This window comes from Diplotaxodon limnothrissa, linkage group LG15 (assembly GCF_057381915.1).
Source record: "Diplotaxodon limnothrissa isolate DT_005_m linkage group LG15, D_limnothrissa_male_GT1.1, whole genome shotgun sequence".
NCBI lineage: Eukaryota > Metazoa > Chordata > Actinopteri > Cichliformes > Cichlidae > Diplotaxodon > Diplotaxodon limnothrissa.
Genome location: NC_140610.1, coordinates 13543505 through 13563947, shown reverse-complemented (window position 1 = coordinate 13563947; position 20443 = coordinate 13543505). Strand labels below are relative to the sequence as shown.

The window sequence follows — 20443 nt, the reverse complement described above, 5'->3', positions numbered from 1 at the left end:
CGGTGGACGAGGAGCTTTTGTCTGAGCCGGCTCGCAGCCTATTGATCAGTCGTAACCCCCTCCCCCCTCCTTGTAACGTGCGTATATGAGTGTGATCTGTGGAGCTGTGCACTAACAACAGCAGTTCAGCTGCCCGCTGAGCGTGATGGACACGCGCGCACACACACAAAAAGGGTGCCGCCTGGCCTACAATGCATTGCGGACCATGCTAAAAGTTTTATTTTGCAGTACAAGTGTAAAAGAACGGGGAGAAATAAAGTAGGGGAAAAGATAAAAGAAGGAAAAGGGGAGAGGAGGCACTTAATGTGGAACTCCCAGCTCCTTATAATTTGCTGCAGGAGAGAGAAAGCAAGGGAGAGGAGGAGTCAGGGGGAGGGGAATACCCAGCGGGGAGGGAGCAGGAGAGCAGAGGCCATTCACTCCGACACACACACACAGACTCTCTCATATGCAGGCACACACATGAACTCTTATAGACACACACATGAACAAAATAGATGCATTGCCACAGAATAGAGGGAGGGAGAGAGGCATTCAGAAGGGCAGGCAGAGATCCTCGGCCAGCTGAACTAGAAGAAAGAAAAGAAAGAACATCAGCCTGAGGAGTGTGTTCAGGAGAAAATCCAACCTCAGTGTTTGTACCTCTGTGTGTTTTAGTGGAGCGGACTGCATGTTGGATCCCTGGAAAAAGATTCACAATGACTGGGAAAAATTTGGAAAACTAGGAGATTAAAAAAAAAAATCCAGACTGTGCTGGGAATACTGTTGGAATAATCTGAATATGTGACTCTTGTTGGAAATCCTTCTTTCATTTCTGAACCCATTTGTCAACTCATTCACTTGCATTTTGTTAAAGGGAGCGCTAAATCAAAATGCCTACTGGTAAGCAGCAGCTCTTTTTTTTATTATTCATGTCTAATCTATTCTAAGTCAACTTAAACACATTTCCCAAGAGTTTATCTATTTTATTATTTTATTTATGAAGTGATGGGACTGGATTTTGCATGGGATTTTCACATCTGCACATCTCTTGACGGGAATTAAAACCACGTTCTTGTTGAAGAATATCTGGGTTATGTTTCCATTTGGTGAAATGAAATCTGTGGTGAACATTTGTTTGGTCAGCAAACTCAAAAAGTATAACAGCAGCCCTTTTCAAGTGGCAACTGGTCAAACATCAGACAGCGAGATATGATTACAAGGTATGCTTACTGGCCTCTGAAGGCTTGCTTGTTTATGCTCTTGGGTCTTTTGCTGGGTGTGTGTAATATTTGTCCACAGCTGACAGCGCTGCGTGAAGTGTATTTGGAGCGTTGGTCTCTTGTCAGCGCTGTTCAGTTAACGCCGTCTTCTGCTTGTTGTCCTCACCTCTGGCTTTGAGTGAAGCATGTTTGTTTTCTCGCAGACGTGTTGAGTTAAACTTCTTGTGATGCTGAGGTGATGGTGCGCACACACACACACACAGCCTTTGGTGTTCTTTTACAGTGGTTAGAAATTGTATTTACTTGTTGGCAATTACAAATAGAGATCTGCTGCTGCAGAACATTACAAAACTTTGTGTGTTTATTTACCAAAGTAGATTTTCACCGGTAGCTACATTCAAAGCATCAGTTCAAATCCACATGTAAACTACCTTTTAAATCATTTTCTACTTTGCTTGTATATCCTCATGTCTCTGAAAGCCAACACATGTCTCAGTGTCCTCTGACCCCGGGTGTAGGTTGGACTGAGTGTTGAGATGCCATTCTACAGCCTGTGACCCAAATTAGAGCCTTGAAGACAGCAGTTGGGGGTGAGGCTACAAATGGGCAAAAGGAAGAGGAGGGGGAATAATTACTGTTTAGAGCAAACTCTTTGGTTTAGAGGTGCAGGAGACAATGGACCCCTCCGTCGTCCTCCTTGCACCCTGCTTGTCCAGTCATCTGGTCAGACATCTGCCCCCATCCAATCATGAGCACTTGGCACAAGGCGCTAGAGGCACACAGCGGCTGGACGGGTGGAGGTTCGGGGCAATTTAAACAAATGAGATCTCACGGTTCATGTAGAAAGAGATTGAGAACTGATGAATCTTTGCAGAAAGCAGGCTGAAATCCAGCTAGGTCAGAGAATGAGGCTAGTGTGTCACTCTCATAGGGAGTTGAAGGGCGTGTGCGGCAAAGGGTCGCGTGAGTGTCCCAGGAGTGGGTGCGACACTGAGTGTCTGAAAATAGGGATGGGTTGTTGGTGAATGCTTTTCCCACAGCTAAACACCGGTGCTGTCAACTAAAAGCACACTGCACATTCCTCAAGTCCGCAGTGTCGGTAACAGAGAGTCTCGGCTTTTAACTCGCATCTTGTAAACATGGAGATACAATGTGTTAATCTGTGTACATAATGTGTGTAAATGAACCTATGTGTGGTGGCTGTTTTAATCATTTAAAGGGTTTTATGTAATTACGTGAAAGAAGAAGGCATTTGTTTGTAATTATCCTGCCAGCTGTGTGTGTTGACTTTGACTTTAACCATTTTCGTGAGGCCATGAAACCCCAGGGGTCTGCCGAGTCACAGATCGAGTTCAAGCTTCAGGCTTTACCAGCGATAACGTGCAAAGTGATGTTTTAAATCTGGCTGGCGGATGTGCACAGAAACACATTGAAGAAAGAAGGCTTCATTTTCCTCCATCAATCCTCCAAAGTGTCTGCATTATAGCACATGTCCTGGTCATTGTTGGTCCATTGGGAAGCTGTTCAGTGGAAACCCCACCCCATGTCTCAAATCCCATCTTTCGCCTCACTCTGTCTCTCCCACCTCTGCAATCCCCCACCCCTTTTCTTCCTCTGCTCTCTACATTTGTTTGACTGCAGTGTGAAATCCAGGCTGACACTTTAAGGTCCTTAGTGTCAGTTGAAATCAAGTCTACGTCTCTATCAGAAACAGAGGTTGACCTTAAGTGGACGCAGCGGAAGATCGGGAACCTCTCCATAGCCTGTAAAAAAGATGAAAGAATTTGGTAGATTGGTTTTAAAATGGAGATAAAATGTGTTGGTTAAAGTGCCACAAAAGGCAGGATTCAACATGGGAGCGAGAGTGGGAAATGGAAAAGAGAAAAAGCAGTGGAGTGGGTGTTTTTCGACCTTTGGCCTCTCTTCTCATCTTTTCTTCCTACTTTCATTCCTCTGGGATCTCTCCTCCTCGTTTCTCACTCTGTTGCAGTCGCACAAGTCTGATTGCTTGACGACTTTACAAAGATGCTGCCAAAGTGAAGACCACTGGGCTGCTTTACTTCCATCTTGCCTTTTACATTCTCGTCACTCATCATAGCATATCCTGGATTTAGTTATGTTTTTAAAGTCCTTGGATACCAGAAAAATGCAACGTCAGCAACAGACTGCATGGCATTGAACTCATTTGCCATCTGGTAGGCTTGGTGAAGAATAAACAAGAACACACACGAACAAACAGCTTTGATTGAAGGCTTTTTGAGATGTGCAAAGTGTGTGGTCAAGTCATGTCTGGTGTGCTCACTCCTGTCTTCAAATTCTGGTTCTTTACAGGTAAATATTTTTCTGGTGAACTTGTACAGATTCATTTTAAACCCTCCCACAGCTCCAACAGTACGATGGTTGGAATATAGTCTTGGCTATACAAGAGGAAAGCTGCATTTATCGGAGTATAAGTGCTCTGAGCGTGAAAGGCAAGTGTTATGAACACATGCGCTCCAAAAGCAAATATGAGCCCCGGTGGTCTGCAGCCATGTGCTATATGCATGCTGGTCAATGTGTATTTTTACATAGTAAAGTATATACTTGCAGAAGCATGGTTTGAGCCTGTAGGAATGTAATGTGCAGCTCATATTTAAACACAGCGAACTTGGCCGACTTATTTTATGAGCTGCCAAACACATTCAAAGCTTCAATGCATAATAGAAGGAGGGAAGAGAAGAATGACAGGAAGGGAGAAAGAAAATGGCCGGAATTAGGAGAGGGGTAGGATAGTTGTGAGAATTTGGTGAAAATGACCTAAATTGGGGGGGAAAGGAGTGAGCAAACAAATGGAAGCAGGAATGATTCAGAGGGTTGGGAGGGGGATGCAGCCTGAGCTTATTGATATGCCCAGTCTCTCCATGCTGTCATGCTGCAAATGACCATGTTGATGCCTTTTTATCTGTGTTAATCTTTAACCTTTGAATCATCCTCATAAAGCAGGTGGCTTGGAGCATTTTCTTGAGGGTTGTGAAGTGGCTGTCTTTGCTTGTAATGAGTTTTGGCTCAAGTTGGCTCTAAGGAAGGTGGTTTGATCGGGATACTTTTTGTCAGGAAAGAGGAAAGGGATGAATGCTACAAAGCTACTACAAACCTTAATTTGTTTTCAAAACCGTATTCTGTTTTTGGTGAATTTATTTTTGACTTTTCAGAAGTTTAGTTCATTTTCTAAAGAAGTCCGTTTGTACTTTCTGCCTCTGCATTCCCATAAGGGTCTCATTTGTTGAAATATTGCTGCGGACTTGCATGCAGAAATAAATTTGTGAACATCTGTGTGTGTGCATAAACAGATCTTTGTGCACATGTGGCCTAATTCACAGCATACCTGCCTTTTTTTTTTTTTTTTTGTTTGGCACTTTGTTTCCCCTCCTACGTGAGTCCCCCTCTCACTCTGTAAGATTGCTTTAACTCACACCAAACCAAGCTAGCCATACCAAGTGGGTATTTTCCATATGTCCAGTTTTTTGTTTAAAAAAAAAAAAAATCCCCTCTTTCGTATTCACATGCCTGTGTTTTATTGCTGAGGGATCCTCCCTGGAAGTAGCATGGCGGCTTTGTTTCTGGAATCCCCAAACTGCTGCGCTCAGTTAACTACTCGTGTACAAACCCAGTGATTAGGGATACCACTTAACTTAAAATAAACAATGTGAATTGTTTTTCACTCCAGAATCTGAAGATGACATAATACTTTCAACTTGTTTACCCCTTGGAGGTTCACATGTCCTTTACAAAGCACTCACATAGCTGTTTGTGCCTGCTGAGCTACTTGTAAGGATCCTGAGGGCCATAAAGAGAGAAGGTTGCTAACAGCTGTTTACTGACCTCTCCAGAACAAAGAACACTTCAGGTGACCATAAAGTGTGTTACTGAAGTTGAGTGCCGCATGAGTCATTAAACCTAGCTGGACTGGTAGTGAGGCTTGTCTGGCTAACTTTGTAAATGGAGCAAAACTGGCGCTGTGGCGGGTTGTCATGAGCATGTGAATACACTCTGTGTTTTGATGTGTGCTAGTGGCAGTCTTGTGAATGTGATTGATTCCACAAATTTGGATTTTAAATGGTCTTAATGCACGTTAATGAGGAGAAGTGGTGTTGACTCCTTTATACTTTGGAGTAAAGTGTTTTTGACCACTTCAGTGCATTTTACAAAGTAGACAACAGGCAGTTATGCTATCCAGATTTACATCTTCCTCAGTATTGCTTGTTAAAAATAATTATTGAGACTGTTTAGTTAGTTATATGGTTGCTTGCCATAAAATATTTAACAGATATGTAAAAGTAGATTTTATGTTCTATGAAACAATGAGTTAGTGAAGTTTACCTGATCTTCAAGAGCAGAACCGATTAAGAAAGGCTCTTCTTTGTTTCGCTTCTGACTTCCAAGTTACTGACTTGGTTCCCTCTCCATTGTTGTCATTGTTTTGGTCTCACAGAGTCATACTTATCCATAACATAAGCTGCTTTTTGCATGCGCTGCTACACGCAGACATATTATGTCAAATTCAGTTCATTCTGTCCTGCAGAAACTGAAAAGAAACGGAGAGACTGAGATGGTCCATTTCCCAAGTTTCTGCAGGGTTGAGGTGGAGATTGACCATGAAAAACTATTTTCATGGTCAGTAATTTCTGATAAGTTTAATAGTTTATATGGGGCTCATTCACCACTAAATTGCATGTGAAGAAAAAAATGTAAATAAAATCCAGATGAACGGGATTGTTTTTAATCATTTTATAATACCACCATTGCATTCTTTAAACAGTAAAACACAAAATGCGACTCATTGTTTTTTACCACTGTTTCTTTTTACTGTGTCTGCACAGTTTTCGGTCTGCTTCCTTTTAGTTGTTGCTGTCTGCCTTACAGATGGGTGTGATGGTCAACATATTAAGAATAGCTGAATTGTAAAGCACCCCTCAGCTTCTTGTGCCAGGGTGCTTTACAAAGTTTAAATGAAAGCCAGAGATTGAAGCCAGGTTGCTCCGGCACTCACTGACTCTCTCTCCCTCTGCTCTGGCAGGAAACTTGGCCCTCACACACTAGCCTAATCCTCATATGCACAGACATTTGACACACACACAGAGGAGACACAGTCCCAACCTGCATGCTTAGGACCATAATTAGAGATCATTTACAAGGATCAAGTTGAACATAATCTGGACAGGAGGTAACTAAAGACTGGCCATCATTTTTGTGTGTGTGTGTGTGTGTGTGTGTGTGTGTGTGTGTGTGTGTGTGTGTGTGTGTGTGTGTGTGTGTGTGTGTGTGTGTGTGTGTGTGTGTGTGTGTGTGTGTGTGTGTGTGTGTGTGTGTGAGAGCCATTTCACCCAGGAAACGGACAGGGTGTGCCCCAAACATGAAGCTGGGAGGTGGTAAGGAGGGGTTGGGCAAACACACGATGGGGCAATCTTCTCTGTGATGTTTGGGTTTCACTCCAAGCTTGGCTTCTCTGTATTTGCTCTCTTTGTATGTTTGCGCATGAGCGTGCGTCTGTGTGTATGGGTGTAGGTTGCACGTGTGCGCACACTGCCTGACCATATCTAGCTGCAATGGCTGGTGTAAGGACCATTAAGTTATGAGCTTAGTTAGTCTTATCTTTGGAGTGATAAACCTAATGCATTTTGTGTGAAACATGCACACACATTATAGATACACATACATTAGCAGCTGTGATAAGAAACGATGTATCACAGATTTGTCAAAGTGCAAAGAAAACTGTCTGTTACCTATTAATGGCGAGATGTGTTATACAACCCTTTGGCCATTGTGTATGGTAACTTGAAAGCAGGGCGCTGTTTATAAAAAAGCCAAGGCCCTTTGGTTTTTCTGTGAATTGTTTTTGCCCAGCAAATTCTTTTTCTACTATCTGATGTTTTCGTTAGGGGGGGGGGGGAGTCAGGTTTGGCACTGCAGAAATTTGCATGGACACACATGCACAGGGAATCTGTTCCAAACTTGTCTGAGGGAAGTGCAGTTTCATGCTCCTTCAGTTTTTGGGCGCTCCAGATCCTTCCTGTTTTTCTTGGCACACTAGCGGAGCAAAATTAAAAGTAGAGAAAGATATGATGGAGCTCATTAGATCTCATTGTTGGGTTTTTTTGAGAGGTGGATTTAGAAAACTGGCTTGACAGCGTGAGGAAACATATGGCTGATAATATCGCACGGCTTAAGTGATTTTTCTGACTTAAAGCTCTTGTTTGTATCTGTTAATAAAGGATCAGATAAACGTGTCACGGGAAAGGTGTGTCGCAAGCATTATGAGACATTATCAGCAGACCTTGCAGTCCCTACAGCTTCACAGGACTCTGTAAGCAAATGTGCTTATTCAGTTGCATTTCCAGGTAAATTCTGACGAACTTTCAGTCCCAGGAAATTTTTTTTTTTTCCTTTCAAGGAACTGAAAGATTCCTTCAGACCTGTATGGGGGGTAAGGTCTGTACACAATGTTGGACGTCTGAAACTTTCGGTGACAGATGATCACACTTCCCATTTGATGTGTGTTTGAAAATCTGAAAGGCAGAAACATTAATTTGCTCCCAATTAGAGATCATTATAAAGAGATGACGGATGATATATTTTGAAGCGGCTCATAGCTAGGCTATCTCTTTTATTTCCATCCATGCCCAATGTATTTCTTGCAGAGTGTGTGTTATCTAATTCTTGCTAAATGAAACTGACTTTTAGCTCTAAATTTTAGAGCTAAAAGTCCCCACAGAACTGGATGGCTTTCAGAAGTGCGTACAGACATTTATCTTGCAAATGGAAAATGTGTCCAAAAAATCTGAACCTTGATCCAGTAAAGTTACATACAGGTTCAGTATTGATGTTATAAAAGCTGCTCCAGTGTGATCTTCTTATCACGGGACCAGTCTGACTAGTGTGCAGCCACCAAAGGGGGAAAAAAAAGCTGTCGCTGTAACTAAAAGCGTCCGAGGTACCTGTGTGAAAGGTGAGAGAGCGGGTTTTTACCAGGATTCTTTGAGCTTGTTCTCAGGTTCACGTTTCATGTTTTTGAACCTGAACCTGTGATCTCTGAGCCTTTGAAGTGAGATGGGCTTAGGGTGAGTAGGTGCTACTGGCAGCAAGCGAGCTACGCTGTCCTGAACGGCGCTGGATATCATTGTTGCCACAACATGGCAGCTGCCGGTTCACTGGTGCTTCTAGCTTTGATGGTGTCAAACCCCCACAGAGCTGTTATAAGGCTCTTGCACGTTGTTCTTCCCTTTGCTTCATCACATTTGTTCTCGGTTGTTGCCATCAAAGCCTTTCTGTGAAGCAAGACCTTGGAAACTTGGAAGGCTTCTGTCTGATACGCTGCATTTGTGGTTTCACTTCAGCTGCCCTGACTGTGGGGCCTTGGGAGCTGGTAATCATATCTTTAACGCAAACACAAGGTCTTGAGCCAGTTTGGCATGTGCTGGATGCCAAGTAGACTCCTGTAGGTACACGCAAACACACAAACTTGTCTGCCTTGGAAATAGGGGTTTCATTCATAACTGTAAGTGGCGTGCTTTCAGCATTACACTGGTAATCTTTTTGTATTCTTGCAAAAATGTCTACTCACACAAACATAAAATCCTCGTCTATGCAAATAAATAAGAATTCAAAGGGTTGTGTTTCCTGTGGTTGTGTATGTTTTCTCATCTGGAATTGGAATTACTGTCAGCTCCTTGTGAGTCAAAGCATTTCTTTGGATACAAGTGGGGGCAAATCTGTGAAGGTTGGTGATGGGTGGTCAGTTGGCCCGTGGTCAGTAGGAATGTAAGGAATCGGGATGCTAAACGGAGACTGTGAAGAGTATAAAAGTCGTAGTGTTAAGTGTTTAAAGAGGGCAGCACAGCCTTTCAACTGAGTGAATATAATCAGAATTTTAGTGTAGGTCAGCGATTGAGTTTTTTCCCCATGAATATTAATTTAGACAGTTTTTTTGAACTTCTTCTGTATAGTGTCTATTATGTCCATCCTTGCGGCTTAAAGTTTCCGATTGAGATTCTTCTTTTAAAATCTTTGTCCGAAAAGAGGACGTTGTATGCTGGAAAGAAGTGAAGACCACAGAGTGTGCTATCTTGGTTTATGAAAATAAAATCTGATTATTTTGTGTGACTTATGCTGGGGCATGTTGTACGACCTGTTCAATGCTGTGGCTGTGTTACCATAGATTACTTAAGACGGATGATGATACACAAATGAGGACGTGCAGTTTTGAACTGTATTATTAAACACCAAGACAAAGTACAGTGGTTTATGTAATGTATGTCTAGCTTTTACATCTCTGGTTCTCTTCTGTCCAGGGTAAATAGAAAGTCACCCAAAATGTAATTTCGATCAGGCATTCAACCCATTTGCACCACAATCTTTGGCCAACTCACTGACAATGCAATGCCATAAAACTTAAACCATGGCATTTTCAGTATTTTTTTCTAACCAGACTCCATGGAGCCCTCAGCAGTCTTCCAAGTCAGGGGCTTGATTGTAATAAATGAGGAAGTGTGTGAGTGTGTGTACGATCGACTGTTGTTGTCCTTGTTGTATTTCACTCTTTTTTTTTTCTTTTTCTTTTGGGGGCATCATCATCATCATTATTATTATTATTATTATTATTATTATTATTATTATTATTATTATTAGTATTAGTAGTAGTAGTATTATTATGGCAAAGCCAATATCTAGGACATGAACACAGAGCAATATGAATGTAATCTTAGCACTGGTGAATTAATGAGAATCTCTTCCTTTGCTTGATTTTCCTTCCAGACGATTACAGCTACCTACCTGATGCATTGCCTCCTGTTCCTGAGGTCCCGGACACCGGGTCAGTCCTGAGCTCCGTTGACATCCCAGCTCGCTGCCTCCGCAACCCAGCCTTCCGCCACGCTTCTTCTCGCTACTGCTCCGCCCTCAGCATGGACTCCTCTCCCGACAGCGCCGAAAGGCCCATCAGCTACAGCTCCACATCCTCCTCTGCCTCCTCCAGGGACAGTCACTGCTCGTTGGGCAGCCGCACAACTCTTGTCGCTGCCCCGCACTGTAACCCCATGACCGCAGACCGGGACTCTGGGGCGATTCGGTTGGAGCTGGTCCCTGCGAGGCAACTGGAATGCAGAGAGGAAGATGACAGAAATGATGGAGCAACGGACACAGGGACAGGGCAAGGAAGATACAGCAGTGGACAGACTCCAACTGAAAATTCAGAGCCTGAGCTGAGCCCAGAAGGAGGGGAGCGGGCGAAACAGGGACCAAGAACATATGTGGACCGGGTGGTGCAGGAAATACTGGACACAGAGAGAACCTACGTACAGGACCTACGTAGCATTGTAGAGGTAAGGGACTAGAATTCCAAATAATATATAACTTGGCTACACAACATGACATGTGAAGGAAATTGGAAACAGAAGGATCCTGCACATGCACAGAAACTTCAAAGCTTCAGAGTATTAGCATATTTGGCAGAACATCAAACAAAGAGAGAGATGTGGAAAAAAGTTAGAAAGACTACAACTATTTTTTTTGGGGGGGGGGGGTGGCAAGTTATTGGTGTGTCTTACTAAAATATATATCAATTATATATAAAATGATTATTATTAGATAGTTTTTACCGATTTCTCCCTTTTCAGACATGTTCAAGCTTACTGTTGCTCAAGGTGGCGAGGTAATTTATGTCTCTGGTCTCAAACCAAGGGATCCAGCCACCTTAATGGATTATAAAGGCGATCTCAGGGGTCCTGAAATGAATAAAGCCAAATAAAGGACAAATTTTATGTAGTTTTACTTAAAAAAAACACATTTTTAAGATGTATTTTTGGCGTTGTTAGACTTATTTTTGATAGGAGAGTAGAGAGAGAATAACAGCAAAGCAGAGAATAGGGAATTGAGTGAAAGAAGTGCCTCCTGACACAGGCAATCATTAAATGGATGTCAGTCCAGTGACTGCCTGACCCTGATCTCTTCAGGAAGGCTTTAAATTGCCAGATAATACATATTTAATGCACGTGACGCATACTGCTTGGTGCCTTCTGGAAAACTTTAATGCAATAAGGTCACCAGCCAGAGTTTGGGCGAGTTACATGACACCAGCGCCTTTTGTGCTGCACACAGAGGCACACACATACTGTATGCACACACACTCGAGCTAATGCACTCGTTTGTGTGTGTGTCTGTGTGTTTGGCTGGCTTTGAACTGCAAGGATACACCTTGCCTGTAGTCAGTATCTGAGTGGCTTTGTTAAGGATTGGGTGTAGAGCTTTTTATCAAAGGTTGCTCTCTTTGGCCTCTCCTGCCTTTTGGTTTCTGTATTCAGCTCTATGTAAAACTAAAAAATTCACTGTGTTGAATGTATGTGGTGCATGTTGTATCCTGCAGCTTTATTATAAAGTGGTGGCTTGAAATCTTCATCCACTTTTTCCCACATTGTCCGCCCTTGGCGAGCTGTCGATTCATAGGCCAAAGTGTCTGTGCATGTGTTTGTATGTCTAGGTTGTGTTATTTTGGCTTTGGAGTGCACAATGGATCCATCATCACACATATTTTTTTTTTTTTTTTTTTTTTTTTGTGATATGTGTTTTTGGTGTTTCACTCCTGATATTCCACCCTCTCCGACTCCTCCTCCTCCTATCAGAGGTGAGGAAATGGGATAGAGGGTGAAAATAGGAAAAGGGATTTAGCTCCAAGATAACAGTATCCTAAGTAGGTTAAGAAAACACTGAACAGGGCTTAGAAGCTGCACTTAATAACCCTCTACTGCTTCTACTACTGCAGCCCGCCGATTGCCATCAGTGGATCAGACCACCCAGCACTCAACCACACTTGCATTTCAAGAAAGCTAATTTGTCACTAGCACTTTGGAAAAGACACATGCATTCAGCCTTACTTTACCTTTTTAATGACTGTTTCAATGAGTGCATCGGGGATGGATTGCACTGATTGTATATGTGTGAAAAGGGCTTTTAACATCACAGTTAACCTACAGTGAAGAGAAAAGCACAGCTAGCAGCCACCACAAGCACAGCAACAGCTCATCAGTATTCAGCACTGTCCTGCATCATTAGCCATCTTGCATTTCAATAATCCAATGCTGCTGTAGGAGGGTGTGACGGCCTTAACACAAATATTTACCCAGACTCCCCTGGGCTCAACTGTGTTTCATCTTTCTGCAACTTTGCAGGCTTCTTTTCTTTTCTTTTTTTCTTTCTTTTTTTTTAAATGCTCCTTAAGTGTTGTTAAATTGGTGAATATGATGTTTGTTTGCATGAGCCTAAATCCTCATTAGCCAACAATGTCACGATCCGGAAATGATCCGGGAACATCCCTTTTCTGTCGTTTGCCCTCATCAGTGTCTGGAGAAACGGTTTCCCACTGAAGGGCAGAAGGACAACTTTAGTTTTTTTTTGCGTGTGATTGTAGAAAAGGAGTGTGTGCTTGAGGAGATTAATGGTTAACACAATAAAGTTATTAAGCTTGCACATGTGAAGCCTGATGCTTAGCAGGAAGTGAACCCTCAGGTGTGTGTCTGTGAACGCTTCCCGTTGTTGAGCCTGCAGAGGCTTTGGCTGAGTGTGATGAGTGAGCGGGTCAGGCCAGGTCAGATCTTTGACCCTGTGGCTAATAAACTATCAGTTTACACATTACTGCCAACATCAACAAAATCTTAACATGACCTCTTTATGTGACCTTAGACATAATCACCGCCTTCCCTTTTAAGCACGATTTCTTTCTGTAACTCAAATCCTTGCCCTAAAACGTTGCCTTAAAGCTCTTGCAAAAACTCGTACACTCTTTACATCCAGATCATTTTTCCAGTTGTTTCTGTTTTTCTATGCCTTTGCCTAACCAAACACAGTTTAATGGATTGCAGCTCAGACTTGAGCTAGTTAAACTAATAATGAATAAATGCATAAAACAATACTTGGAACAGAAACTCTTAGCAACCGACTGCAAATTAGGCCGACGGGAGAGAACATTAAAAAAACAAAAAACCAACCTCTCCCTCCCTGTCTTTAGTCTCTTAAAAACACACAAGTATTGTCTGCACTGAAATGGCGAGTTGTGTTTGTGCATGTCGAAGGCAGCCTGGCGCTTTTCTCAGTGTTGTAAGATTTTCCCAGTTTCAGACAGTAATGTGGTTTAAAAGCACTTTTTCTATTTCTATGTGCTCGTAGCTTGAAGGGACAGTTCACCCCAAAAACAAGTTAATATATTTTTCCCCTTCAATTCAATCTATATTGTTTTAGCGGCCTTCTTTGAGATGTTGTTTGTAGAAATGTCTGCCATCTCCTGGATTTAATGGAGACGGATTAAACTGTTACTCAAAGCACCAAAGAAAATAAATAAAATGAAATGCGTGTCTTTTGCCCAACAGCCAAAGGAAACATGGAGCACCATTAAAGATTAAATCCTGTAACTCAGTCACAAGCAAGAGGCTCTTTTAGATTCATTTTGTGTTTTTCAAATACATTTTTTCTCGAATTTGGAGATGTCATTTCACTGTATACAAAAGAAGACACCTTGCCAAAGCTGGGCAGGTCAAAAGGAAAATGCATAAATTTGATTTGGGGTTGAACTGTCGCTTTTCTAGATGAAATCTTTTGTGTTTATTTGCACTGCACTTCTCAGTAACTGCAGCAGTGTTGTGTTGGTTTTTAGTTGCCTGCAGAACGGGCAAGATCAGTTGATCTATTTGTTCTGTTCTTTTGAAATGTATAAAAAGCAGTGAAAAGTCCCCGTGCAAAACACACAGCTCCATTCAATGCTGCTGCTCCCAGCTACCGGTCGCCGCTCACCTTTCTCTTTCTTTCTTCAGGCCAGATGGATATCTGGCAGTGCTGTTGTTTAATAGCAGTCATATGAGCACTCATCACTAATGTCACTGATGGAGGCGGTGATAAGCGCCACAGAGTTAAAGCTTCCTGAGGCGACATTTTTTTTTTTTTTTTTTTTTTTTTTAATGTTTTAAAACTGTTCTTCCCAGCAACAGCCAGACAGTTTCAGGGCTACAAGCTGTTGACCTGCTTTATCCTCTTATCAAAGTGTTGACACGAATCAGCAACAGAGGAAATTGGCTTTTAGTTGAACATAGTACACCAGGGTTAAGTGTTTTTACTATATTACTGCAGTTTAAATCGTTTAAAAGTAAGTTTTCTGTTTTGTTTTCTTGTTTTTTGGATTATGGCATTAAAAAAACTGATTATGAAGAACCCCCAGTTTACCCATCACTCATTGGCTCATAACGGTGTGCCTTTATTCTGCAAAAGTAACATAGTTCATAAAATCTTTCCTAAACATATTTTTTGATAACCTAAGAATGATATTTAAAAACAAATCAGATTCGTTTCAGTCATGGATTTAATATTGGTTTTCCTAGCAGGTGTAGTTGTTCCCCAACAACCCTTTTTATTTATTTATTTTTTTGGAAAGGCTTCTTAAAATGATGAAACAAAACCTATAACTTATAAGATCCACTCTAAAGATAAAGATCAGAGAGTCTGAGTGTGTCTGGATGTTGTCAGTATGATTCTGTTTCCAGAGTCAGCCGTCCAGGGGAGGTTGAAAGCTTCCGGTGTCTGCAAGAGTTTATGTGGGTGGGCTGCTGTATGTGTGCCGAGGCTGGTCCCAATCAAGACGCCAACCTCCTAACAGACTGTTGCTTCTTTCTCTCTGCAGGACTACTTGGAGTGCATAAGTAACCAGTCTCGACTGGCCTTGAGCTCTGAGGACAAAAAGTCACTATTTGGCAACATCCAGGACATCTACCACTTTAACAGGTACAACACAGAGCGACAGACATAATCAGGAAAATATAATATAATGAATAAGACTGTGTGGCATAAAGCAAAGACACTCAGATTTCCTATATTTGTTGGTTTCTGAATTTTTGGAGATCAGAAACGGAGATCATGTGTCGCTAAATAATTTGGATATTAAATTATTGTGTTTCCTTATTTCACATAACACCCAGTCTTGGTTAAATGGCTCTAATTTCTTCTCATATCATCGGGAATCTTTACTAAAATGACTCATTAGCCAAATATTGCAAAAAAAAAATCATTTTAAATTACATTAAAATATATTATTTCCTCACAGGTATAACCGTCTGTGTTATTTTAATGCATCCATTAGCAGCTCTGCTCATTTAAATTTTCGCTTCATGTTTGTACTTTTATGAGAGGTGTATATTACTTTATTAATTGTGTCTCTCATAATTCCCAGGATATGCTGGTGTAATTTCAACTATTCCTGAACATGTTTGACAGCATATTCAGGGGTTAAATACACAACACTCCAATTTTCCATCCATAATAGATTTGTGACTCTAACTATTTGCTGCTACTGCAATAAACCATTTAAAATGTGAGTTGCCTGACTGAAATTCAGTTTCACTCTGTTACTGAGTTCTGAGTTACAGATCTGTTTGTGCCACAGATGTTATTCTAATATCGAGAATATTATAAAATATCTCTATTAAATCTACTCTTTTTGTTATGGCATCGCTATGGTCTTAATGGAAAATTACGTTTAATTGGTGCCTCTCTGAAGGGCTAATGAAATATCATAAGCATCATCGTGGTCTAAAAATGATAACCAGCTTCTCACTCAGCTGTAAGATCATCCATCAGCTGCAAAATGTTGCAGTATCTGTTGGGATAGAATGACATTAGACATTAAAATCAACCTGGATTTGCCGCAAAGCTTCTCTAAACTGCTTTGTCTCTCCACTCACCAGTCACTTTATTGGGTACACCTTGCTAGTACCTGGTTGAACCCCCTTCTGAACTGCCTTAATTTTGGTCCATGATGTCGTCACGCAGCTGTTGCACATTTGTCAGCTGCACGTCTATAATGTGACTCTCCCGTTTCACTACATCTTATAGAGCAAAGGTGCTCTACTGCACTGAGATGTGGCGACTGTGGACTGTATACAGTGAACTCATTGTCATGGTCATGAAACCAGCAGTACTTAGGTAGGCTGTGGTGGTTTTAAAACAAGAAGTCAAATAGGTTTAAGGGACCCCCTAAACTGTTACATCACTGTCCGTCTGAATTGTTGATACAAGACGGGATGGATCCAGGCTTTCATGCGGATTACATTATATTCTGACCCTACCATCCAACAATTTTCCGATCTTCCACTGTCTATTTGCATTTGTCCACATATGTAAATGATCCAAGCTGCTGCCATGTGATTGGCTCTTTTTATGACCTCTTTGCCTTAAAGACCAACTGAACAGGTGTACCTAATAAAGTGGATGGTGAGCATAATGTGCCAGCAGCCTCCCCAACACTGAAAATGGACTGTGCCACCTGTTGTTGTTCTATGAAAGGCATTGTTGCAGCAGCCAGGCCTCTAGTGTGTGTGTGTGTGTGTGTGTGTGTGTGTGTGTGTGTGTGTGTGTGTGTGGGTGTGTAATCAATCCCAGTCTGCATGCTTGTCACCTCTAGTACCGCTCCAGACTGTGTGTTTCAGTGTGTGAGTTTTGTATTCAGATGAGATGGCAGGTCCAGCATCAGTCATGGTGGTCTGGAGACACAAACATTCACTCCCACCTATTCATTTCTCAGCTGCCCCACACAGTCAAACTGGCCAGTAAACGGAAACATAAAAGCAGTTAAAAGAGGTCACAATGACCTCATGCTTTAGCCATGAAACAATAACTTCAGGAGTGGCTGTTTCTTTCGTTCTTTTTGTCCCTACACTGAATTTACAGCTGCACAACAGGAGCTGCTCCCTGTTTGAATTCATGGAAGTTCTGAATTTGTTCAGTGGCCTATCACCTCATTTTGAACACCGAGATTTTACTCGTGAAATTCAGCACAACTGTTGGAACAATGAACCACGGGAGAGTCATTTATATGTGTGTGTATTCAAGGAAGAAACAAAAGAAGGTATAAAATGTAAATCCCGGGAATACAGTGTTAACTGCTGTGAACTTTTTTGCTTTAGGGATCTTCTTCATGATCTTGAGAAGTGCAACGCAGACCCCGTGGCCATCGCAGAGTGCTTTGTATCCAAGGTAATCAGTTTCACTGTTCACAGTACTGGAAGTAACTGAATACATTTAGTCAAGTGCTGCACTTTCAGGTACTTGAGTACATACATTTTATAATACTTTATATTTAGCTTTTTACCCCCCACTGTATTTATTTAACAGCTATACTTGCTAGTTTCCAGCAAATGCAACATATTGTAATAGTTTAATGCTTTTTAGGCTTATACAAAGAAACAATGTCACAATTCAGATCTTTAGAAGTTGTCCTCTGAATATCTCAGATGCTTTCATTTATATAGCCATTGAGAGCCAAGCTTAACTGTTGTTTATTTAACAGAATATCTAATATTAGAGAATATTGTGGAAAAACTAAAGATTTTGAATGAACTTTTACTTGCAGTGGAGTACTTTTGCTTAGTTTTATAGGTTTAAGTAAAGGTCCTAAGTACTACCCTGTACTGTCTGTTTCTTTGCTTGCATGGGCTCTCCTCCTCTGCTTGTTGAAACCTGTCCATACAGCTGCTTTGGACACATGCACACGCACACAGAACAACATCAACGAGACAGAAAATGAGAAACTAGAAATGTGAAATTATCGATACCTTCCTCAAATCAGGTGATGACATTGCTAAAATGAACTTCCTAGAAAGTGCATTGAGGTAAGAAGCATTATTGTGCCGGTGCGAATGTCAGTTTTAAAAGGAACAGCAGGGCGGGGAGGAATGACAGCACCTAATCACCTTTTTGCTTAAGAGGGATAATTGTAGTTTTCATCAAGGAAAATGGACTCAGACTCTGCTCACGGTGTCAGAGGTCCTCTTTTCTGTATGATTCAGCTCCTGCTCTGTCTCTCGGTGCCCTACAAACTGGTGGCACGATTATGTCCCATTATAAAGTGCTGCATACCAGCACTTTGTGTAAAACACTTTGCGTTCCCTCCCTTTCCTTCTGCAATTACACCCAAAACCGCAGAGCAACTGTCTGACCATGTACACACAAAAAAAGTCACAGTTAGTGTCACAGACTCTCTAAATGCAGCAACTGTTGTTGAGACAAGCTGGTTTTATGGCTGCATAATTAACTGAGAGCTATAAACAAACCAGCCTCATGACATCTTGAAACCAGCTGATTAATCTTACAGTTAGCAAAAAGAGGTCTCAAAATAAAATGGCATTCATGTAGGGAAAAGAAGCTTTTTGTTGATGTCTTGGTGTCAGACGATTGTACCGCTTGCAATGTGCAAAAAATCGTGCGATATTTATTGGTTGTTTGTGCAGTGGATAAATTGGGAGACAGCCAGCTTGAGAGCAAGCCTCGGGCTTCTGAAAACACATCCGTACTGCTGACGTACTGCTCTTGTAAGACTCGCAGATACCCATTAAAACCATTTAAAATATTCTGTTTTTACTGGAAGTGGTAGCAGGTTCCTGCCCCGTCTTGCTGTCAGCATTTCTGAACACGGTTTAATTATAGTTGTACGGCAATATGTAAAGCTTCCTCTTCTTCTCACAAAACGCCAGAAATTTCCAGCTCATATCTAACTGGTTGATTGATTCAACTGGTTTCTCTTAAAATGTGTATGTGCGTTATAGTTTCACACCCTGTTACTAAGCCTTAAAGGTTGAAAGCACTATATTTTCACCTTGAAGGGACTAAAACTAGCAATGAACTTGCACACCTGATGTTAGAGTTAAACCCGGGCGCTAACAGTCTCACATTAGGCTCTTCTGTTTAGTGATATTTGTATTGAGAGTGGCTCAAAACGCTTGTTACCGATATTTATTCATGTCTGGATTTCAGTGTGTGTTTGTTTTTAAAGGATTTAGTTTAGTGTAGATTTGTCATCAAGTAGCTTTAATACAGTTGTATAGGGGGGTGGTCAAGAGTTGGACCAGCACCTGGAAATGTTTAGTCTCCACTGACCAACCCACTACTCTAACATTAAGAAGCCACAGTTAGAGCTCTGTGTTTGTGCATGTGTCCTTAATGATATCACAGGCTTCTGGTAAACGGGTTGTAGCTCAAATTCCACTTTATTGCTAAAAAAAAAAGGTTAGTCAAGGTTTCAAAAACCCTGGAAAACTCCTAAACCTCTCTTTCGCTATCTACAGTGAAATGCACACACTCGGAGACGCACACAAACACTGCTAATACCTTTCTAGTCTCAGCAGCCAAGGATCACATGCAAGCACAATGTTTGAAGAGGAGACAGATCTAGCTGTAAATCTCCGTCTCTCCCTTCTGGATAATTGGCTATCTATCCTCATGTTCTTTTCTGTTTGACTAAATCTTCGCTGTGCTATGTGTTGAGTAAGCCTTTAAAGCATTTTATGGGTTGCTACATGCTGACTGAAGCAAAGAGAGAACAATTACGCTGAATTTTTTTTGGTCCTAATGATCCTCTGAGTTCAGCGCATACCTGATGACTCACTGTGACCAGTCCGGTCTCGTAACAATAAAACCTGCAGCTTTATTACCTTGCTATTAAAGTGATGAGTGGGCGCGTAGCCATCTATCAAACTTAAACTTTTTCTGTCTCCCTGCATACCGATTAGTGGCCGCAGTTCAAATAAGTACAAGTCTTTTCTGTGTAATTTGAATCTTGATCTCTCAGAGAGGTGTGTTTATTTTTCGTGATGTGAAGCAGCTTAAAGTTAATAACTTTTGGATATTTTGACATGATGAGTATATGATTTTAAGATAGCTTATATGTATTTTAAAGGATAGTGTATTATAGGCATGAGTTATTTCAAGGCCTTCTGGTTTCCTGGTTAGGTTCAAAGAGTGTGCACGGACGGGTGTTTTTTGGCATGTCTGCGCTCATGCGTGCGCTCTAAAATTTATATTATATAGCAGACGTTATGCACTTTGTGGTCTTGTGTTCACAGTGCAGGAGGATATTAGGAGTGTGTATTAGGAGTGTGTTGGTTTGTGTCATCAGAAATCGATGGTGGCACATCTGGTTGTGTTTAGGCCTGGTCTGTGGCGGCAGACTGCTGGAGACGTGGAGAAGAGCTCTGCTCTTCAATTAAGAAAGGTTCCCACGAAGCACCTCGGGCTAACAAATCATGGGAGGATGTCTGTGTCTTTATGTACGTGTTCTTCTGTTCAGTATATTTTGGTGGGATATACTGTGTGCATGAGGTAGATTGACTCTTTGCTTCCAGCTGATTGGACGTCGTATTTAGTTCAAATCAAAACACGCACACATCCAAAGTGGGTAC

The 20443-nt window shown here is 41.6% G+C and overlaps 1 protein-coding gene across 1 annotated transcript in view; it reads left to right on the top strand.

The window, feature by feature from the left end:
* Nucleotides 1-514: 514 nt before the first annotated feature.
* LOC146617221 (pleckstrin homology domain-containing family G member 1) overlaps nucleotides 515-20443 on the top strand; it is a 31832-nt gene continuing 11903 nt past the window's right edge. Inside the window, exons 1-4 of the mRNA XM_085372072.1 lie at nucleotides 515-882; nucleotides 9993-10558; nucleotides 14896-14996; nucleotides 17174-17243. Of these exons, the coding sequence (XP_085228198.1) occupies nucleotides 873-882; nucleotides 9993-10558; nucleotides 14896-14996; nucleotides 17174-17243 (747 nt within the window). The 5' untranslated portion in view covers nucleotides 515-872. The remainder of the gene's footprint in view (nucleotides 883-9992; nucleotides 10559-14895; nucleotides 14997-17173; nucleotides 17244-20443) is intronic.